The 19,817-nt window shown below is 40.7% G+C and overlaps 1 protein-coding gene across 35 annotated transcripts in view; it reads left to right on the top strand.

Moving 5' to 3' along the window:
* clasp1a (cytoplasmic linker associated protein 1a) overlaps positions 1-19,590 on the top strand; it is a 67,834-nt gene extending 48,244 nt beyond the window's left edge. For 18 of the 35 annotated variants that reach the window (XM_054786237.1, XM_054786230.1, XM_054786227.1 and 15 more), the window contains 15 exons: positions 588-651; positions 885-1,048; positions 1,126-1,204; positions 1,272-1,415; positions 4,647-4,796; positions 5,017-5,123; positions 6,436-6,561; positions 7,179-7,326; positions 8,065-8,311; positions 9,415-9,456; positions 10,252-10,442; positions 10,611-10,739; positions 11,640-11,846; positions 13,221-13,337; positions 16,560-19,590. In XM_054786237.1, the coding sequence (XP_054642212.1) occupies positions 588-651; positions 885-1,048; positions 1,126-1,204; positions 1,272-1,415; positions 4,647-4,796; positions 5,017-5,123; positions 6,436-6,561; positions 7,179-7,326; positions 8,065-8,311; positions 9,415-9,456; positions 10,252-10,442; positions 10,611-10,739; positions 11,640-11,846; positions 13,221-13,337; positions 16,560-16,646 (2,002 nt within the window). In that variant the 3' untranslated portion in view covers positions 16,647-19,590. The remainder of the gene's footprint in view (positions 1-587; positions 652-884; positions 1,049-1,125; positions 1,205-1,271; positions 1,416-4,646; positions 4,797-5,016; positions 5,124-6,435; positions 6,562-7,178; positions 7,327-8,064; positions 8,312-9,414; positions 9,457-10,251; positions 10,443-10,610; positions 10,740-11,639; positions 11,847-13,220; positions 13,338-16,559) is intronic. The other 17 variants (XM_054786242.1, XM_054786261.1, XM_054786259.1 and 14 more) reach the window with 3 other exon arrangements.
* The last annotated feature ends 227 nt before the right edge of the window (positions 19,591-19,817 follow it).

Below are 19,817 nucleotides of genomic sequence, written 5' to 3'. Positions count from 1 at the left end.
TAGAGTGTGGGGCTGCATGAGTGCACCCAACAGCATCTGTGGGGCATCGTCAAATGGAAGGTGGAGGGAGTGCAAGGTGTCTTGCAACAACCTCCAGCTCCATGAGGTCATTGTGGAGGCCTGAAAGAGGAGTCCAGAGGCAACCTGTGATGTTCTAGTAAACTCCATGCCCAAGAAAGTTAAGACAGTTAAGAAAATAATGCTATCCACAATAAACATTGACACTTTAGGCACAATTTGGACATTTTGGGTGTGCTGACTTTTGTTGCCAGCAGACATTAGTGATTGTGTTGAGTTATTTTGAGGGGACAGTAAATTTACAGTTATCCAAACTGTACACTTATGACTTATAACACTTATTTACATTGCGTAAACGGGTCGTTTCTAGTGTTGTTCCATGAAAAAATATTCACATGTGGGGTGTACTCACTCTTGTGAAGTGTAGTATCTCTGTCGGGGTACACGTGAAAAATCAGCAGGGTTTCAAACACTTACTTTCCTCAATGCTAGAACTTGGAAAATGTAAAACCTTATTGTTCCAAAAATAAACATGCAGGTATGTTTGTGCTTTGTTTTGTGTGATGTAGCCGAGTGGAGCTGAAGAGACTTTGTGAAATTTTCACAAGAATGTTTGCAGATCCACACAGCAAGGTAAAAAAAAGATGAATGAAGGAACAATTACAGTATGAGTTTTGTCTTCTGTGTAACTATAGTTTTCCCAATGTTACTCATCTGAAAGGAAATGTACTGTTTGTTTCTTGTTGCATGGGCTGCTGTGCTGTGGATTTGATAACAGAGAGTAAGTGTCTTGTTGCTCATTAACGTGAATATTCAAGTGAAAGTCATCAATACTGTGTCATTCGATCGACTGTGTTTGGTTTCAGGTGTTCAGCATGTTCCTGGAGACCCTTGTGGATTTCATCACGGTACACCGAGAGGACCTGCAGGACTGGCTTTTTGTCCTCCTCACACAGTTGCTCAAAAAGATGGGGGCAGACCTGCTGGGCTCAGTACAGGCCAAAGTCCAAAAGGCCTTGGATATCACAAGGTCTCCGTATCTTGTAATAATCATCTTCATCATATTAAGGTGCACAGCATCTAACTTCAATTGTGTGAATTTTTCAGGGAGTCTTTCCTGTTTGACCAGCAGTTTAATATTTTGATGAGATTTATTGTCGATCAGACACAAACACCAAACCTCAAGGTAATGTAGAAATACGAGCTTGAGATTGATGCACTTAATGAAGCCACCAATAATGTTGTCTCCATAGGTAAAGGTTGCAATTTTGAGGTACATCGAGTCTTTGGCACGGCAAATGGACCCAACAGACTTTGTCAACTCCAGTGAGACTCGCTTGGCTGTGTCTCGCATCATCACCTGGACCACTGAACCCAAAAGTTCTGATGTCAGGAAGGTAAGCCTGCACTCTGTGGGAAGATAATTTGCGTGTTTATTAAGTGTTGTTTATGTCTACTTTGAGCTTTTCCTGCTGTTTTTCGCAAGTAATTTGTCACTGTTCTATAGTCAGGTCTTACTTGCTTCAGAATTACAGCAAAATCAGTGTTTCCCCTCGGTTTACAGCCTTGGGGAGAGCGGGGGGGGTTTGACTATGATCGACAGACGCGCACACATGCACGCGTGGTGCAACCCTAATATGAGGGAAGGGGAAACACTGACGATGTTATATTATACTATAGCGCTATATTATGCTATATTATACTATAGCAATGTGTGTGGCCAAATGAAGATATGTGTGCGTGTGTGGGTGTGTGTGTATTTAAATATCCAGAGAAGGCTGATTATATTGGACTATGTCTTGGCTTTGTGTAACATTGCTACAATATTACATCCACATGATGGATGGCCTGTGTCATTCTGTAATGCCTATTCTGCCTTGCCACTGTTCCCCAGACATTATATAACTGGGTGAGTGAGGAACTAGCTGGCGGCGTCAGTACTACAGCCTCACTGTCCATTGAGGGCAACCTGGAAGAGAGGTGTAAGCAGGTAGAGCGAGCTCCAGCACTTGAGTAATGCCCCGCCTGCCGTGTGCCTAACCACCGTCTTCAACACTGCGTGAAAATGCGTTTGGCATCTTTAATGATGCTCTAGCTTACATACGTATATACAGGGTGTTCCGAAAGTCTGGACGTATAATATTCATAAATACATTAAACCAATAAAGTAGAATTTCATTTATAATTATTGAGTAAATACAAAATATATAATACATATAATAGCATATAATAATTTACAATAATATTAAATAAAATATATTGTATATAAAATATATTAAAATAAAAATGAGAAAATATGTATTGATATGTATATACATTATATATATTAAATTAACAATATATTTTTTAAAATTCTTTTATAACATTGCATTGTGTTCAGATTTTAGGGACACCCTTGTTTAAAATCGTCATGAGACTTTGCTATGTGTCTTTTCCTTGCAAACTGTTCACTAACCAAACATGTTTTTTGATGCCACAAGGAGTGAAATTACAAGAACGGCTTGCCTCTCTTCATTAATCTCTTAAACCCTAGACCAGGTCAGGTTTATTGCACAGCATTGCATGGAATGTCATGGTTATGTTAGTCTTGACTAACTGCACCCTTTTGTTTGTTTGTTGCTTCACTGTAACACCTTTTATTCATCCACATATTTGCATTTTGCAACATCCAAAATATAGAGAAATCCTAAAGATTGAGCACAGTGTAGGGATGCGCCCATTGATCGGCCACCCATCCATATTGTCCGTTTTTTTGTGGAAAAGTACGTGACTGGCATATGCGTATTAATGCCTTTTAATGCCGATCACAAAAAATGATCACCTGTGGCACATAGTTTGCAGCCTGCAGTCTGTGTGCAGTGTAGGGTTCCCCCGTCCTTTCCTTCACACTGCAAGGCGTACAGCGGCAAACCTCAAAGAAACATGTCCACCCTGTGGAACTTTTACATGATTGGTGAGAGTGATGTAAAATTTGCATCCTGCAACACATGCAACGTGAAAATATCTTGCAGGGAGAGCATGTTAAAGAACACAATGAATTTAATACAGCATTTGAAGAACACGCTTGATGGAGTGTGGTGAGTTTTTCTGGCTCACAGCAGAGAATGAAAAGAAGGCAGCCACAGCAGCAGCATTTAAACAGTAGCGAATGCTGGGCAACACTTGAGTGTGACAGTCAGAAGGCTAAGAAAATGACCTGGAAAATAATTAAATTCATCAGACTAAATGACCAGCCTTTCTCAGCGGTGAAAGACACCGGGTTCCGCTGACTGCTCTTTCACTTTCCACTTCTGCTACCTGGAAAGAAATACTGTATTTCACACATGTAGCCCAGCCAGACCTCCACCAGACAATGTACTCTCACATCCACAGCAATCCACAGCTCAGCAAGCACAAAGCATGCTGGGAAACACTGCCACATACTTCCCCAACATGCTACAATTGCACTGTTATCCCTTTTCCACTACAGCGACCTTTAATGCTGGTGCCTGGTTTGTTTTATCATTTTCCATGTTCTTGTGGAGCCCTCACAGGATTTCGCCTCCCGTTAGGAAATAACAAAAGGGAGAACAGCATGAGCTGTTGAACCGTGATAGAGCATGGGAAGACTGTACACAATATCTTACTGTTCATTGGGGCAGAGGAATCGGTTGCTGTTAGTTATGTGTAATAGTAGTACTAATGGTTTGGTTTATTTTTCAACATGCTTAACAATGTTACATATCACGTTTACAGAGACGTGTACCACATGCATTGCTAGTTTGAATATTTTACTGTCAGCATCAAGTTTCTCCTCATCACTGGTCAGTGCTTCCTCTAGATTTACAGCTTTGGTGGCACGGGGGTTTGACTATCACTGACACAACATGCACGCTTGTATGTGTGCAGCATAGCGGACTATAATGTAGGGGTATCACAAGATCTCGTGACAAGATCGAAACGGAGTGAACCCTTTTGTCAGTCATACAGTCTGTTTGTCTCGGCGGGTGGAGTCAGGGCTGGTAGCATACACGTGGAGTGCAGAAGAGTGTAATGGAGTAAAAATTACATGAGTAAATTGCAATATATTGTCATATATTTTTTCATTGTAGTTTTCTTAAAAGTAAAGTTAAAAACTCGTCTCGTTCTTGTAGACACAATCTCTTGACACCCCTACTACAACATGATCGCTCCTCAACTATGACATTTGGGGTGTACACATGCATGTGCACGATGTGTGTGCGTGTATGTGTTTGAGGGGGTCTACATGGTAACTGCAATATGTACGTATATATAGTAGATATGTAATGTATGTTTGCAAACTGAAAAATGTTTTGCCTCAGATTATTTTTTAAATTGTATTTCCATTGCTGTTTTTTGTTCTTACTTTATTATTCTGTTTTATTATACCTGTTTTACTCTACGTGCTGTTCTGCTATCACCACGACTGTCTTGTGTACTGCATACGCCGTTGCTACTGTTGGAAACTTAATTTACCTGAGGGCACACACCTAAAAAAATCATTAATGTTTTATCTAATCTAATAGAAAGCAACAAAAATACTCCAAAAGAATCCACCATCGCTCCTCCACACATGATACACACATTAGATGATACATTCCATTTCTACTGATGGTACTTGCCTTCAGGCTGCCCAGGTGGTGCTGATTGCCTTGTTTGAGCTCAACACACCAGAGTTCACCATGCTGCTGGGAGCACTGCCCAAGACGTTCCAGGACGGCGCCACCAAATTATTGCACAACCACCTGAAGAACTCAAGTAATGCCGGTAGCAGCGTGGTAAGTTTATGTGAACACATAGACAGTAAAATACAGCTTTAGAACTCTTTTAAATGGGTCTGGGTTTTTATTTAATGCACTATAATATGCATGCTGGACCAGTAGCTGCTGGTGGCACATTGTTTTGTAAAAAGTGTTTTGAGAATTTTATTTTTTTATTCTTTTTTTTGTTTTGTTTTGTTTTTACATTAGCTCAGACTTTTTTGTCCTTGCCTTTCAGGGGTCTCCAAGTAACACTATTGGTCGCACACCACCTCGCCACACCCCAAATAGAACCAGCCCACTCACCTCTCCAACAAACTGCTCACATGGAGGACTGTCGCCAAGGTACCTAACAGTCATCACTCATCCCTCATGTAATGTGTGAATTGACTGCATAGATGCAGCTACGCAATATACTGTAACAAGAAGACGTGAGAGCTTCTGCTAGTTACTGTGAATGTTTGGTGCATGATCTGTTCTACATCTGTTCACCTCAAGCAGGGATGTCCAAACTTTTTCCAGCACAGGATGCATACATGAAGATTGACGGATATGGGTGCGCCACTTTGATAAATTTTGTACATTAAAAATTCTGAAACCAATTCAATGTAAGTCAGTATATGCAAAGCTATATGAACAAAACATCCACATCTTAGCTTTGTGTTGCAGGTTACAAAGTAATTTAGTGTAGTATTTAATCATTTATAAATAAATAACTTTTTTTTTTTTATTCCACTTATACAGTAGCAAAGATATGTACATTTTTACATCTTCAGTAACCATCAAATTGCCCTCTTTTACTTTCATACCAACATCATCCATCTAGACCAGTGGTCAACTGACGCACCAAAGATTTATGTTTGGCACACTAAACATCACCTAAATAACGTAAACCGGTGATTCTCAATTGGTGGGTTGCTGGGTCTCTGCCAGAAAAATTGTGTAATAACCCATCCATCCATCTTCTATGCCGCTTATCCTCACTTGGGTCGCAGGTATGCTGAAGCCTATCCCAGCTGACTTCGGGCGAGAGGTGGGGTACACCCTGGACTGGTTACCAGCCAATCGCAGGGCACATAAAGACAAACAACCATTCACACTCAAATTCATACCTATGGACAATTTTGAGTCTCCGTTTAACCTAACATGCATGTTTTTGGAATGTGGGAGGAAACCGGAGTACTTGGAGAAAATCCCATGCATGCACGGGGAGAACATGCAAACTTCACACAGATTTTTCTAGATTTTATGACAGGTGTGCTAATGCATTTGTTAAGCACTGTACATTGGATTGGTACATTGGAGTGTGACCCCCACGTCCTTCATTATTTCTGTATGCGGCCATCGTGGGTAAAGGTTTGGACACACCTGGTGTCGTAAATCCAGTTGGGGCTGAATTACTCTCCCTCTGCTGGTTGCTGCCAAATAGTGAAAATTAGTCATGCATTGACAATATTCAGTATTACTGCACAACTTATATTCTGTTCATGTGTAATGTACACTTCAGCTTTACAGTTGAAGTCTCTTCTCTTTCTGTACTCTTGTGTTTCTCTCTTCACCCTTCCTTTTTTTGTTTTGCGCTCTCCCCGTATTGTTCCATCTTTCATTCTCCCACCCGTCTGTTCATCCTTCCCTCCTGGCCGCGCTGTGCCAACAGTCGGTTATTGGGTTGGGGTGTCGACGGACTGTCAAAGCAACCCCCTGCCCCTGCTCCTCTTCCTCCGCCTAACTCCAACCCAGCTGCCCCTTCTTTCAGGGTCCTGCGCAGAGCACACTCACCCAGGTAATTAGGTGGGATGAGGTCAAAAATGATCCCCCCGCCCCTCAAGTTAAACCCAGGCCCTAATCCAATTGTCCTTTTCTTGTCAAAGGTTCAGCATCATACTTTCTTGCTGATTAAAAACACATTAAACCACACATACATACCGTGTGGAAAATAAGTATTTGCTTTACTATAAGTTTACCCCTTACAGTGATTTCAAAAGTCCATATTTTCATGGCAGGTTTATTTCTACAGAGATACACAATGTCCAAAAAATATATATTTTTTAAATAAATTAATTTTTATTTGAGGGATTAAGCATCCTGACTCCTAAATACAAATAATGTATAACGTTATTTTTTTTGTTTGTTTTTTAAAAGTATTCTGCCTCTCTCTGTAATGCACTAACCATAAAATAATGGACTGTTCATACCTCTCATTACAAATTACATCAGAAGGGGATAAAATATGATATTTTTTACACTTTTGTATGTGCTAGTTCTAAGCCTCCACTCTTGTGGAAAAAGTAGCCCTTTTCAAGTTTTGCTTAAAATGTTTGCATCATGATCAAACAGACTTAAAATACGTAACTTCTGCCGGTTACTTCTCATTTACAAATGTATTTTTGTGTCTGTCAGCATGATGGAGTATGACACTGAGAACATGAACTCGGAGGACATTTACAGTTCACTGCGTGGCGTCACAGAGGCCATCCAGAGCTTCAGCTACCGCAGCCAGGAAGATCTGAATGAGTCCATCAGACGAGAGGGCAAGCGAGATGACGCGGTGAGTCATGTTATGAGCGAGTTAAGTTATAGAAAAAGTAGTGCTGTCGAGATTAAAAAAAAAAAAAAAGAGAGAGATTAGTTCATTGTGATCTGTCTTCCACAATGTTTATCGGCCTCGCTATTCTCTTGGCAAGATAGATAGAGAGATAGATAGATAATAGATAGATACTTTATTAATCTCCATGAGAAATTAGACATTCATCATGACATTGAATGAAATGCGTCAGCGGGCGCACGCTTGCTCATACGCGGGGTGTTCTCCAGTTTAGTTTGGCGAAGGGCTTTGCTGGTAATGTTAACTGTGGCTGCACTTGTGACTAGCTGCTTTGCGTTGAATCTCTGATATTGGCACAATATTGCCACAAATGAAACATCTGATTTGTAACTGTAACCGTCACCTGGTCTCTGCAGGCTTAAGAATTTTGTGAGAGACCGACAGCAGCAAAATGTTTTATATACATCAGATATATCAAGTAAATTGGTCAGTTTTTGACTATTATTCTCTGAGTAATATCACTTGATCAAGCCGTTTCTAACATTCCACGCTACTAAACAAGTAATAAAAGTACGGTATGTATGCTCTGTGCTGATATTGAGTCAGTATTGGTCGATATTCAAGGCTGCAATATCGGAATCAGATCTGAAGTGAAAAAGTTGTATCGGGACACCGCTAATTTCACGTGGAAGAAAGAGATAACGATCCGTCCATGTTCGCACTTAATGTGCTGTGTTATAGGCTGGGAGAGATGGAATATCATCAACCCCTGGTTCGGATGCTCGTCTCGGATTAGATGTACTGGAAGTGGGCCGCACTGCCTTGGACAACAAGACCTCATTGCTCAACACACCGTCACCACGCTCCTTCTCTGGGCCGAGGAGTCGGGAGTTTGCTCCTTACGGCCATGGAGACACAATCTGCACCTACGACAAGAGTGCCCTGAAGGAGGCGGTGTTTGACGATGACGTGGAGCAGTTCCGTGACTGTGAGTTCACGAGATTTGTATTTTCATTCATATGAATATTAAAAGGTGTACTGTAGCAGCACTATATTCAAACTACTGTTTCCCCCCCAACAAAGTCAAGTTAATTACATTGTAGTTGTGTTTTTGTGTATAGCGCCAGATCACAACAGAAGTCATGTAAGGATATCTTTATTGAAGCAGCAATGATTCAAAGCAACAATCCTCGTTAAATCCTGGCATGTGCTAAAAGCCTGAAGAATGACTTCATCGTGTTGCGCTGACATTTTATATGAATTTGGCCTTTCAGTCATTGTGAACCATGTTGAATGTTGGGTAGTGCCTCAGCTAATTTATAATCAATGCATCTGTATTTGTAACTGTAGTCCAGACCATTTGTGTTTCACCATCATGTGATGTTTCCTCAAAGCTCCCTGCTTTTAAATGGTGACTCTAACCCATAAGAAGCCACACACACACTTTAAATGTCTTAAAATGGGCCGTACACAGCTCTGTGCTTGACTTAAACTCTTGAAGTCCCCAAGTGACATATAACCCATTTTGGACGGGTTGTCATGTGACTATACCTGGATATGGCTTACCCAACTTGGCAGTGTGTATCTTATTTCCAAAAGCTTATTTTTTTTTCCATTAATGCTCATTTTAAAGCCATGTAACGGGCTTTTAGCCTTAAAATTGTTATGGAAAGTCTGACGTGACACAAGCCATTCAGTAAATGTCACTGTTTCAATGATTTTCAAGGAATATACATACTGTATACGTTTTAATTCACGTTTACTTTAATTCAAAGAACATCTGTGCTACACAAAGAAGTGTCAAGTTGAGTGCTTTTCATATAAGGAATACATTTTCCACGAGCAACGTAACGTTTACGTAATATCACATCTTTGACATGAATTTGTTTTTTTTTTTTTTTTTTTTTAAATCATCACATGTTGTATGTGGTATAGCCGCCATCATTTGACTTCAGGTGGCTCTGGATTCTTATTGGTTAATGTGGAATCTTTACTTCTTTACTGTTAAACACAAGTACACGTTTGCTTGAGTTGTCAGAATGTGTTCTCCATCCTCCATCTTCATCTCTCCTCCACCCCTCTCCTTTTTAGGCCCACGTAAGGAAAGCGGTGAAAATGCGATGAGACTCACTGGTAAAGATTCCGTCACTTTCCGACTCCTCGTTGAAAACCTCTAGAGACTAGATGAGACGTAGTCATTCCTGTCATCTTTTTGCTCCGTTGCACTCATTTTCCTCCACTGCCATCACTCTTTTTTTGCTCCTTCACCCTTTGACCCTGTCCTGCTGAAGGTTGTGCATTACACTAACTTAGTTTGATGTGTTAAATATGTGTTTAAAATAACTTGCTACTAAGTCAACTGCTCTACAGGTGAAAACCTATCATGCGCTTTTGGAAGATATTTTCAGTGAATCATATGCAAACTTGGTTATTTAAAAAAAAATTACATATTTTCTTATTCTTATTCTGACTACCATTATTGTTATTAATTGTAAATTGATAAATTATTCAGTGGCAGGTACTTTGGGATGGGTTGTTTTTTCAATGTGAAAACTCTGCTACTCCAGTCACTGGGTGACCAGTTGTTGCACAGGATGTCTTTAAAGTCTGGAACATATAACATTATACAAAAAAGTAAATTGATAATTCATGAATAAAATAAATATTACATAAAACGTTTTCTTTACTAAAAGTAATAATTACAATTAAATAATTTTGAAAATGAAAAATTATATATAGAGAAAATACACTATATAATAAAATATTCAAATTAACAAATTACACAATAAAATGTTTTAATGTATGATAGACACATTTAAATTGCCTTGCAATGCATTTCTGCCAGTGTCCAGACTTTACAGACACCCTGTAGATTATGGTACAAATTTTAAGGCCGTCTTTATGTTGTCATTCTTTCTTGGTGAGCAGTCGGTCAGGACCACTCGGACCTGGTTGCTGACCTGCTTAAGGAACTGTCTAATCACAACGAGCGCTCCGAGGAACGTAAAGGTGCCCTGGTGGAGCTGCTAAAGATCACACGAGATGATAGCCTGGCTGTGTGGGATGAACATTTTAAAACCATCCTCCTCCTCCTGCTTGAGACGCTAGGGGACAAAGATGTGAGTTAACCCATGCATATACGATACACATGCATTTATAGTGGTACTACTCTAATTGTCTCCACTGCACCCCTCGAATGTAGTGTGGCATGTTAAGTAAAATGTTGGTTATAAAGTAGGTGGATATTTCCCCTTCTTACTGATGTTGCATCTCATTGTTTTTGGCAGCATACAATCCGAGCCCTGGCGCTGCGTGTGTTAAAAGAAATATTAAGAAATCAGCCGGCCCGGTTCAAGAATTATGCAGAACTAACGATCATGAAGACCTTGGAGGCTCACAAAGATTCTCACAAAGAGGTACACATTGTGTAATGTCTTTTAGTTTATTATTGATATTCTTGAGGCAGCTGAATAATCATGCAAAATGTTATAAACTATTACAGACCTTTTTTTTATGTGTCACTTAGGCATGGGGCAATATTGTGTAACATTTGCAGTCCTCATGAGCTTTGGTTAGTGACCGAAACGACGAGATTGCGGGTACAAGTGGCTGAAATGAATTTTCTCCTTGGGTGGCTGGGCTCTTCCTTAGCGATAAGTTGAGAAGCACTGCCATCTGGGAGAAACTCATAGTAGAACCGCTGCTCCTTTGCATTGAGAGGAGCCAGATGAGGTGGCTTGGGCATCTGGTCAGGATGCCTCCAGGAGACCTCCCTGGTGTTCAGGGCACCTCCGACCAGGAGAAGTTCTATAAGATCGATACAACATGCAACTTTGTTTGGCAGATGTGCCACTCAGTTTGTCTGAGGTAGGCTTAATGAGGCACTGACATGCCAAACTGAACGTCACAGTCGCCAAATTACTCTCAGAGGAATCCTTGACTAATCATGTTGTTCTGGGACATTAAACTGGAAATGCTTTGGTGAAATAACCTATTGTTTATGTATCACATAAGACATTTTACACTGCATATTTCCAATTCAAATAAGTTCTGTCAATGTATATGCAAAAGTCCTCCACAGATTGATGAATGTCTTTCAGGCTCCCATTGGGCTTGGTTCCCAGTTTCTCCCACTTAACTGGAACCCTGCATATATGTACATATTTTAGCAGCATTTTCTCTGAGGAACTTGTTAGTCTAACCTGGTCACTTGTCCGTATCCAAACGTCCCTGGTGGTGATTGTACTGTGCCTGTGAAACAAGTCTTCCTGTGTCATATTTCAGTTTTACCAATTTCTACTGTGATGCGCATTTAGGTGGTGCGTGCTGCTGAGGAGGCCGCGTCAACTCTGGCTGGATCTATCCATCCGGAGCAGTGCATCAAGGTGCTGTGCCCAATTGTACAGACAGCTGATTATCCAATCAACCTTGCTGCCATCAAGATGCAAACTAAAGTGATTGAACGCATTGGGAAGGACTCTCTACTACAGCTCCTGGTTGACATCATTCCGGGTCTCCTGCAGGTTTGAGGCCTTTTTTTTCCCCACCACCAAGGATATACTTTTTTATGCAATTAGCAATGCAGTACCTCCTTGCCATTTACAAAATTTTTCAAAATTAGTGGGCCTGTAATCGTCCAAAAAACAAAAATCTGAGTAGGGGATTTTTTATTTTATTTTTTTTACTGTAAAAATCTCTAAGATGTGTATTAAACCCCTCTTAAAAGATAGAATGCTTGGTGACAGTGTTTACTTATGCTTCTCCCTCTCCCTCAGCAACCAAATGGCCTGTAATGCTTTTGATTGGTCGGTGTGGAGCTTTTTTCCACCACTGCCGGCACATACTTTCGCTTTGATCCCTCTCCTTTTGTCCTGCACCGAAAGCGCATCCGAATACAAAACAAACATGACAAACATTATAAGTCTGTTTTTACTTGACTGATTTACATGTAAAAACTCTGACGCAGTTTGACGTCTGCACTTTTGACGCCATTTGAACGAGAGCGTCTGAGCGACTGCGTCATCATGCTGCAACACCTTAAAACCCAGCACTTTAATTTTACGTGCTGGTACGATCATTGAAATCCACGCGGTGTCTAAATAGCTGACAACACAAGTGAGTAGCAAGATAACCGTCTGGCCTGAAGTCAAGCATGGTGGTGGTAACGTCACGGTCTGGGCCTGCATGAGTGCTGCCAGCACTGTGAAGCTGCAGTTCATTCAGGGTGACATTGTGAAGCAGAAAATGGGCCACATGGAAGTTTTCCAACATAAGGAGTCCAAACACACCTCCAAGTGGCAAGTGCCTTGTTGAGGAAGCTGAAGGTGGAGGTGATGGATCGTCTCCAGACCTGAACCCAATTGAGCACCTGTGGGACATGCTGAAACAAAAGGTGGAGGAGCACAAGGTGTCGCACATCCACCAACAATAGCCTACACAACTCACTCCATGCCAAATCAAGGTCTAAATAGTCACAAAAAAGACACCATTTGGACATAGGTGACATTAGGTGTACATACTTGTATTGCTGGCTATTTACACACTAATGGCTGTGTGTAGACTCATTTTAGCGTAAGTTGATAACGGTATACAAGCTCTACACTGGCTACTCTAAACTATATAGAAGTTTAATTTTGTATTAGCATGTCCCATGATAAGATATTCAAGGCTTCCTGATGTAGGGCGTGTACTCACTTTTGTGAGATATGGCACAGTATTGATGCAAGCATCAGGTAGCAGAAACATTCCAGCTCCACAGACATATTTAGGCAAAGTGGACTTTTTTGCCTTATTTGTCTCTGGTTATTGTTGCGTGTGCTCTCTATTTGGCAACTCTTCCCGCACGCCAAGCCGGCGCTGGTTTGTGTGCATTGCATGATATCTTTGTCTCCTTTTAGGGCTATGACAACACAGAGAGCAGCGTTCGCAAGGCCAGTGTGTTCTGTCTGGTGGCCATCTACTCTGTCATTGGTGAGGACCTCAAACCTCACCTGGCACAGCTCACAGGCAGCAAGGTACTGACTCTCTCCCCCTGACACCCCCCCACCCCCCGCCCCTACCCCAGCCCCCACCCCAGCCCCCACCCCAAACATCGTCAACAAACCCTGGGCCTTACATTCCACTCTGGCCATCAGCCATTCACTTGTTTAATTGTAAAGCTCAACTGCATATTTGTGTGGGTTTTTTTTTAAGTGGGAACATTAGTATTTAATTGCCTGCTGGTTTTATATACAAAGATATGAACAGTTTGTTATGTTATGGTAGCTTTAATTTAACATACCATTGAATGACATTTATAAATTAATTAGTATTTGATCCCAGTACATACTACTAGTACTTGGCGGGACGCATCTGAGTAGACATCTGATTGAGTACACAATGCCTTGCCCAATATGCCTGTCTAATATCAGTGTTTGCATGCCTGTTCATTCATGCCCTATATGTCGTACAAGGCAATCAATATAGTTCACAGGTTATTCTGCTGTATGGGCAGGGTAGTCTCAAGGAATTTACATCAGATATGATTTGTTCCTTGGCAAGAAAACCGTGACCAGAAATGGTGTTCTACGACAAGCTACAATACAAGAATGGGTGGAATATCTCCACAGAGCTCCTCTTTCGTTTTGTGCTCTCTCCAACCGATATTCTGCATTCTCATGAGAAGCCGGGTGTATATTCCATCAAGTCAGTCCAGCAGGGCGCTTTTTCGTGGTCCATGTTTAAGATCCATATAAGAGTATGCTGTCAACGCACGCTCTAAAAAGGCAAGTTTTGTGGTCCTTGAAATGTTTGAGTACATGATGGGATGCAGCCTGTTGCATGCATTCCAAGATTGAGTCATGAAATCCTTCATGGAACAGAACACAAACACATAAAAGCCTAGATATTTGAAGTCATTGACCTCATTTAGCTGGGAGCCATCGCTGAAGAACATTGGTAGATGATCAGCTTCCTCATTTATTGTCATGTATTCAGTTTTTTTGGCATTGCGAAAGAGACCAAGCTTAGCAGAAGCATTCTCAAGAGAGGCTAGCAAGTCCTGAGCATCCTTCGAAAGTGTATCTGGCAGTGCTGTATCTGCATTTGTGCTTGTCACGGTTTGACTTCCCTGGCTTGATGGCAATTCTTTTCTCCTTAATGGTAGCAACTGATTGCCTAAAAATATAGTCTACTGCTATGACAAAAAGATTAGGGGCAAGGGTATCTCCTTGGAGGACACCCGCTGTTGTGGTCCATCCGTACTTCAAATGGGGTTTCGCCCAGGACTTTTTGAAGCTGTGGTGGTGGGCTGCATGGGGAGGGTGGACTGCTGGCGCTCTGTCTGCAATTTAAAAAAAAAATCACAAATGGCATTTTTTTATGACTTATTTACTTATTATTTAAACTTTTTTCAACAACTAGCCAAACATGAATCGAGAACATTGCAAAACTGTTAATTTAATGGCAAAGTTGCTGAGAAAACTGCCAACATTTATTTACAAAGCACATCTGCACTCAGGGTGCTCAATCGGATCCTCCGGCTCAGCGCAGGTGTGAGATTTTTTTTTTTTGGGTCGACCACTTGACTTTTTTTGTTCCATGATGCTCAGGATCTTTCAAAAAATGTAGAATGACTGTCTTACTGCGGCCAACCTCAGCAGCAATGGCACGCTGCGAGAGGCTGCTCCACAATCCAACCACGTTCAAGAAGAGAAAGCTTCTTAGCTTTAGCCATCAGGAGGGTATGACGGTGTGAATGCCTGACATAAAATGACAATTTTTAGCTGATTTTGGCATTTTTTAAAGCTTTTGATCAGGTGATAAACAACCTATTTCAGTTTTTGTTTTTTTTTAATTACAAGTTCCAAAAGTTTTGTTGTCTTACTCCCACTTCTTGCTTTTGCATATTGCAGCTCTACTTAAAACCTCATTAAGATCCAAATGTGCAAAATGCAAATTCTAGCAATTTTCCAACTGGTCTTAAGACTTTGATCAGGCCTGTATGTGTTATTGTAGAAATCCAGTAACTGTTGATGAAAAGAGAGCACTTCCAGACTGGAGCCGGGATGTTGTCAGGACCAGCTGTCTTGGAGCGTTTGAGTTTAGCTAGTTTAGTTCTCCCATGGAGAATGCACCAGCCTTAATAAGAAGAGTGTCACATACTTTGTGATTGAAGAAAGGATCATCCGTATTGATGTTTGGTTCACGGCCACCTAGAAGATTGCTAAAATGTTAAAACCAGCGGTCTTGTCGTTCCTCAGGAGTGTTTCCTTTTCTACGGTTGACTGGAGAAGATTTGTGACCTTTAATTTTTCCCAGGAACTTCATGTGACTGATTTAAGCTCAGAAGCTTAAGCCTTCACTCTGGTTTCTAGGGTATCAGCATATGCTTGATCATACGCAGCTTTTGCTGATTCAAGGCATCTAGGGCTACGTTCACACTGCAGGTACATTTGGACTTCAATAAAGGTGCTCACAGGTGTAGACTAAAGTTCTTCTTGTCATCCAGAAATTATTTTTTTAAAAAGTGTCAGTGAAGCAGCTCACGCCAATGTCCCGCCAGTCCTGGCTGTGACATCCACCCACACGCTCTTCTGAAAAGACGTCGCAGCAGGTTCTCCACGAACTGCCATATCCAAAAGTCTTGGCCTCTTCTTTCTTCATCTCTTATGCAAAATCACTTGGTTAAGAAAATGTTGACTCCCGTTGCACAGAATCTTTGAAATTTCCACAAACGGACTAAGGAGACCACAAACTGGGACAATGTTTACTTCTGTAAACACGCGGCTGTGTGTGTTGCATCAGGTTTGGAGAATGGGCATCACGATCCCGAACGCGTCATATTCACATTTACAAGTGGCATCATACCCCGCAGTGTGAACGGTGAACGTGAACCGTAGCCTATCAGTTTCTCGGGTAGATCTTGTTGTGCTTCGCTGAAGCCTTCTTCAAGGCAGGGTTCACTATCCCACTAGATACTACTGCTTCAGTACTTTTCTTACTTTTCTTGGGGAGCATTCTTTCTCTCTCTCCAAACACACCCGGTCCACTCGTTGCCAAAGAGCTGCATCTTGGTCTCATGTGACCACGCCACATTCTCCCGAGCCTTGTCTGAGTCACTCAGGTGTTGATTGTGAAACTTCCAACAGGTCTGTTCGTGTGTCTTCTTGAACAGGGGGCACCTTGTGGGCACTGCAGAAATGCAACTAGTTGATTGAAAAAGTCTGAATGTTTTTTTTCTGTGTGTTTGTTTGCAGATGAAGTTACTGAATCTGTACATCAAGCGGGCCCAGACCACGAACAGCAATAGCAGCAGTTCCTCGGATGTCTCCTCTCACAGTTAACAGTGGGATGTTCTGTGTGGAAAGCCTGCACATGAACGGTGCCGCTTGTTTGAAACTTCACGTACCAATGTTTGAAATCACACGGTTTTGCTGCGTCCGTCTCCGGTTTAACTGCATGCTGCTTTGCGCCACCGCACAACCGTCCGTTGAAATTCGGAATGCGACTCCGAGGACAGATGAGTTTTTGTCACTTTTGGCCACCGCTGATTGTGTTTAGATTTCATTTTAGATAACATGTTCATACACCGTACAATGAAATGTACAAAGCAATTTTTGGTGGCAGATAAAATATTTAATAAACTGTATGTTTAAAAAAAACAAAAAAAAAAACATAATTCCTGTATTATAATTTTCAAGTACTTTTAAGTTAATTGGGGCACACAGGTGACTTTTTTAAATTCTTATTTTAAGTGAAGGGTGTCTTAGACATTTTGGAGAATTGTAGAAAGCATTTTTCTTCTGGCGATACCAACTATCTGAGGCGCACACACACACTCACACACAAAAGTAATGCTTCTTGACGGGGACTGGCATGTACAAAATGTAAACTATTAGCTTACAAAAACTGTGAATCTATTGTGAAAAAGCGACGCTTGTGGTGATGCATACACAGTCTTCTCCTGTATGGAACCCAGCCTCTAAATCCAGTAAAGTAGTTTGTAAATACTCTTGTAGGACTCTGCTTTGCAACATGTAACTTGCCTGTGTCAATCATTTGAACGTTAGCCTGCAGCGCCTCATCTTTGTGCTGCTCTGAAGGTTGTTTTTTTTCCTTTCTTTCTTTCTGGCTGTTCAAGTGCACTTGTAACGTGGTATTACTCAACACTGCTTCATTGGTTCAGTTCCGTGTTACATGGATGAAGAGGAGGAGCAACTCTTTGGTTGGCTGGCGTCTTTTGAGCAGCTTGTTTTCATCCTAGAATCAATTTAAGGCAGTGGTGTCCACATTTTTTCCAACAAGGGCCGCATACATAAAATGAAAGGATGTGGGGGCCAACCCTAAAAACCAATGGGGCAAAGTTATATCCAATTGAAAGGTGTTTTTTTTATTATTATTATTATTTTTTTTATATTTATAATATTTATAATTGTAGATGTTTTGCTTAGATTTTTCATTTGGATTTTTATTTCAATTACTCTAGAACAGTGCTTCTCAAATAGTGGGGCAGGCGCGGTTAACTGTGAGGCAGGGAGGATGTTCAATATTAGTGTAGACCTGCCAACATGTAAGAATTTGTCGTACTCAGCATGCAGTTTGACTCTTGAATACACTTCTTTACGCTTCACTGCTCGCCATTTTGTTGCGTTTCGCCGGTTTCAGTTTCGAGGTCAGTCTGTACGGTACAGATGGTGTTTCTCAGTAGCATTTCAAGGGGGCAAAAACACCATGCAGTGGGGGCATGACAGGAAATAGTTGAGAACCACTGCTGCCGAATATCTTTTTTTCCATCAAAATTTTTTATGAATATAGTTTATGGTTATCCAAATAATTTTATAGCTTTTAAAAAATGACCAAATAATTCCTGGCTTATGTTATTAATTTATTTATTTATTTTGTCTTTTTTTTTTTTTGTCAATGGCCTTTATATTATTTATAACATACATAGATTTTTTTAAAAATTATTTTTAAGTTGATTCAAGATTACTCAGATATCCAAATCGAGACCAATACTTTTTTCTACACAGCAAACGACTTTTTTCCTCAGAACTCTCTTAATTCTTCCCCATTCAGTGTAGCACAAAATCATTCTTGGTCATGTGCTGATGCAGTTTAATGTGTTCTTTTCTATAATGCAAACTGCAGGCAGCAATGTTTCCCCGCGCCAGACTTTGGACACCACTGACTTAAAGTGTCAGAAGGTATGAAAAAGCTTTGGAATTGTGCTTTCAAGACAACATCATTTTGTGCGTAACGGGATTGTGTGGAACAGAATCCACTTACTACGTCGGTTGAGCAACAACCTTTAGTGCTGTCACTGCAAGAATGACTTTTAGTTAGTGAAAAGATTTTTCCGTACTTGACATTTGACAGTTTCCTTAAGCGTTCTTCGAATTACATCAATGAATGTATGTTACTTTCCTCTACCGCATGTTAAGTTCTGTCAAATCGAATCTGATTAGTTGACCGGACCTACCATGTAATATTTGCCCTTGTATTTATTTGATTGTCTTTCTGTTTCATTCACCCATTCTAAAGTGTACAGAAGGATGACATCCATGGTGGACATGCAGCAATGGAAAGAAATTGGGTAATAAACAGACTGATGATTATGTGTGTTTATTCACGTGACGTCGCTCAACTTGCACAGCACCGCATACAGTAGATGTTGGCTGTAGAGGACACATGCACAAATCCATTATTCTTTTAATCACAAATATGGAAATTCACTAATCTGGCACATTTTCCTACAGATACAATTATGAACGAAGCAAACAGCCTGCTACCAAATAATGTTGTAAGAGAATTTTAACTGAATTTAAACATTTGTATGTGCGCACAACACTAATCTTTAACATATCAGTATGTGGAGTAAAAATATGGGAAGGATCAAGTAAAGAAGTCAATGTACTAATAGCCATTTTATGAAAGTGTTTACAAAGTATAAGGCAGAAGAATGCTGAACCACTGTTATAACATCACCCTCGTTTAACAAGCTATTTTTGATCATATTTCTGTATATTCATTATACGTTTCCTGTGTTCGTATTCCTTACGGCATAAGCAGTCTTTCCATTATTACGCATTTGTATTATTTATTTACGGTTATAAAACAATAATATGCAAACACGTTAAACACAGGAGTCGCTGATTGCTGTAAAACGGAGAAGGGGTAGGATAATAATAAATATGCTCTGCTTCTTCCTGCTCACGGCTTCAGACATGTTGAACTGTGCAAGTGCAAACGTGATGTACTTCAATGTAACTTTATTAAGCATTTTGGAAATAAACGAAACCTTTTACTATAATCAGTATGTTGTTATTCCGCTTTCATCCAGAGGAGGCCGCTGAAGGCTGAGAAATCCTTAATGTCAACATACGCTATATAAAAAAAGAATACTGTGTACATATAATGTACAGTACAGGCCAAAGGTTTGGACACACACAGTACAACCCCACGGCGCCAACCCCATTAATAAGGCAAGGAATTCGACGAAGTAACCCTGACGAGGC

Source organism: Dunckerocampus dactyliophorus, chromosome 9 (assembly GCF_027744805.1).
Source record: "Dunckerocampus dactyliophorus isolate RoL2022-P2 chromosome 9, RoL_Ddac_1.1, whole genome shotgun sequence".
In the NCBI taxonomy this organism is placed as follows: Eukaryota; Metazoa; Chordata; class Actinopteri; order Syngnathiformes; family Syngnathidae; genus Dunckerocampus; species Dunckerocampus dactyliophorus.
This window is presented reverse-complemented; position numbering and strand designations above follow the sequence as displayed.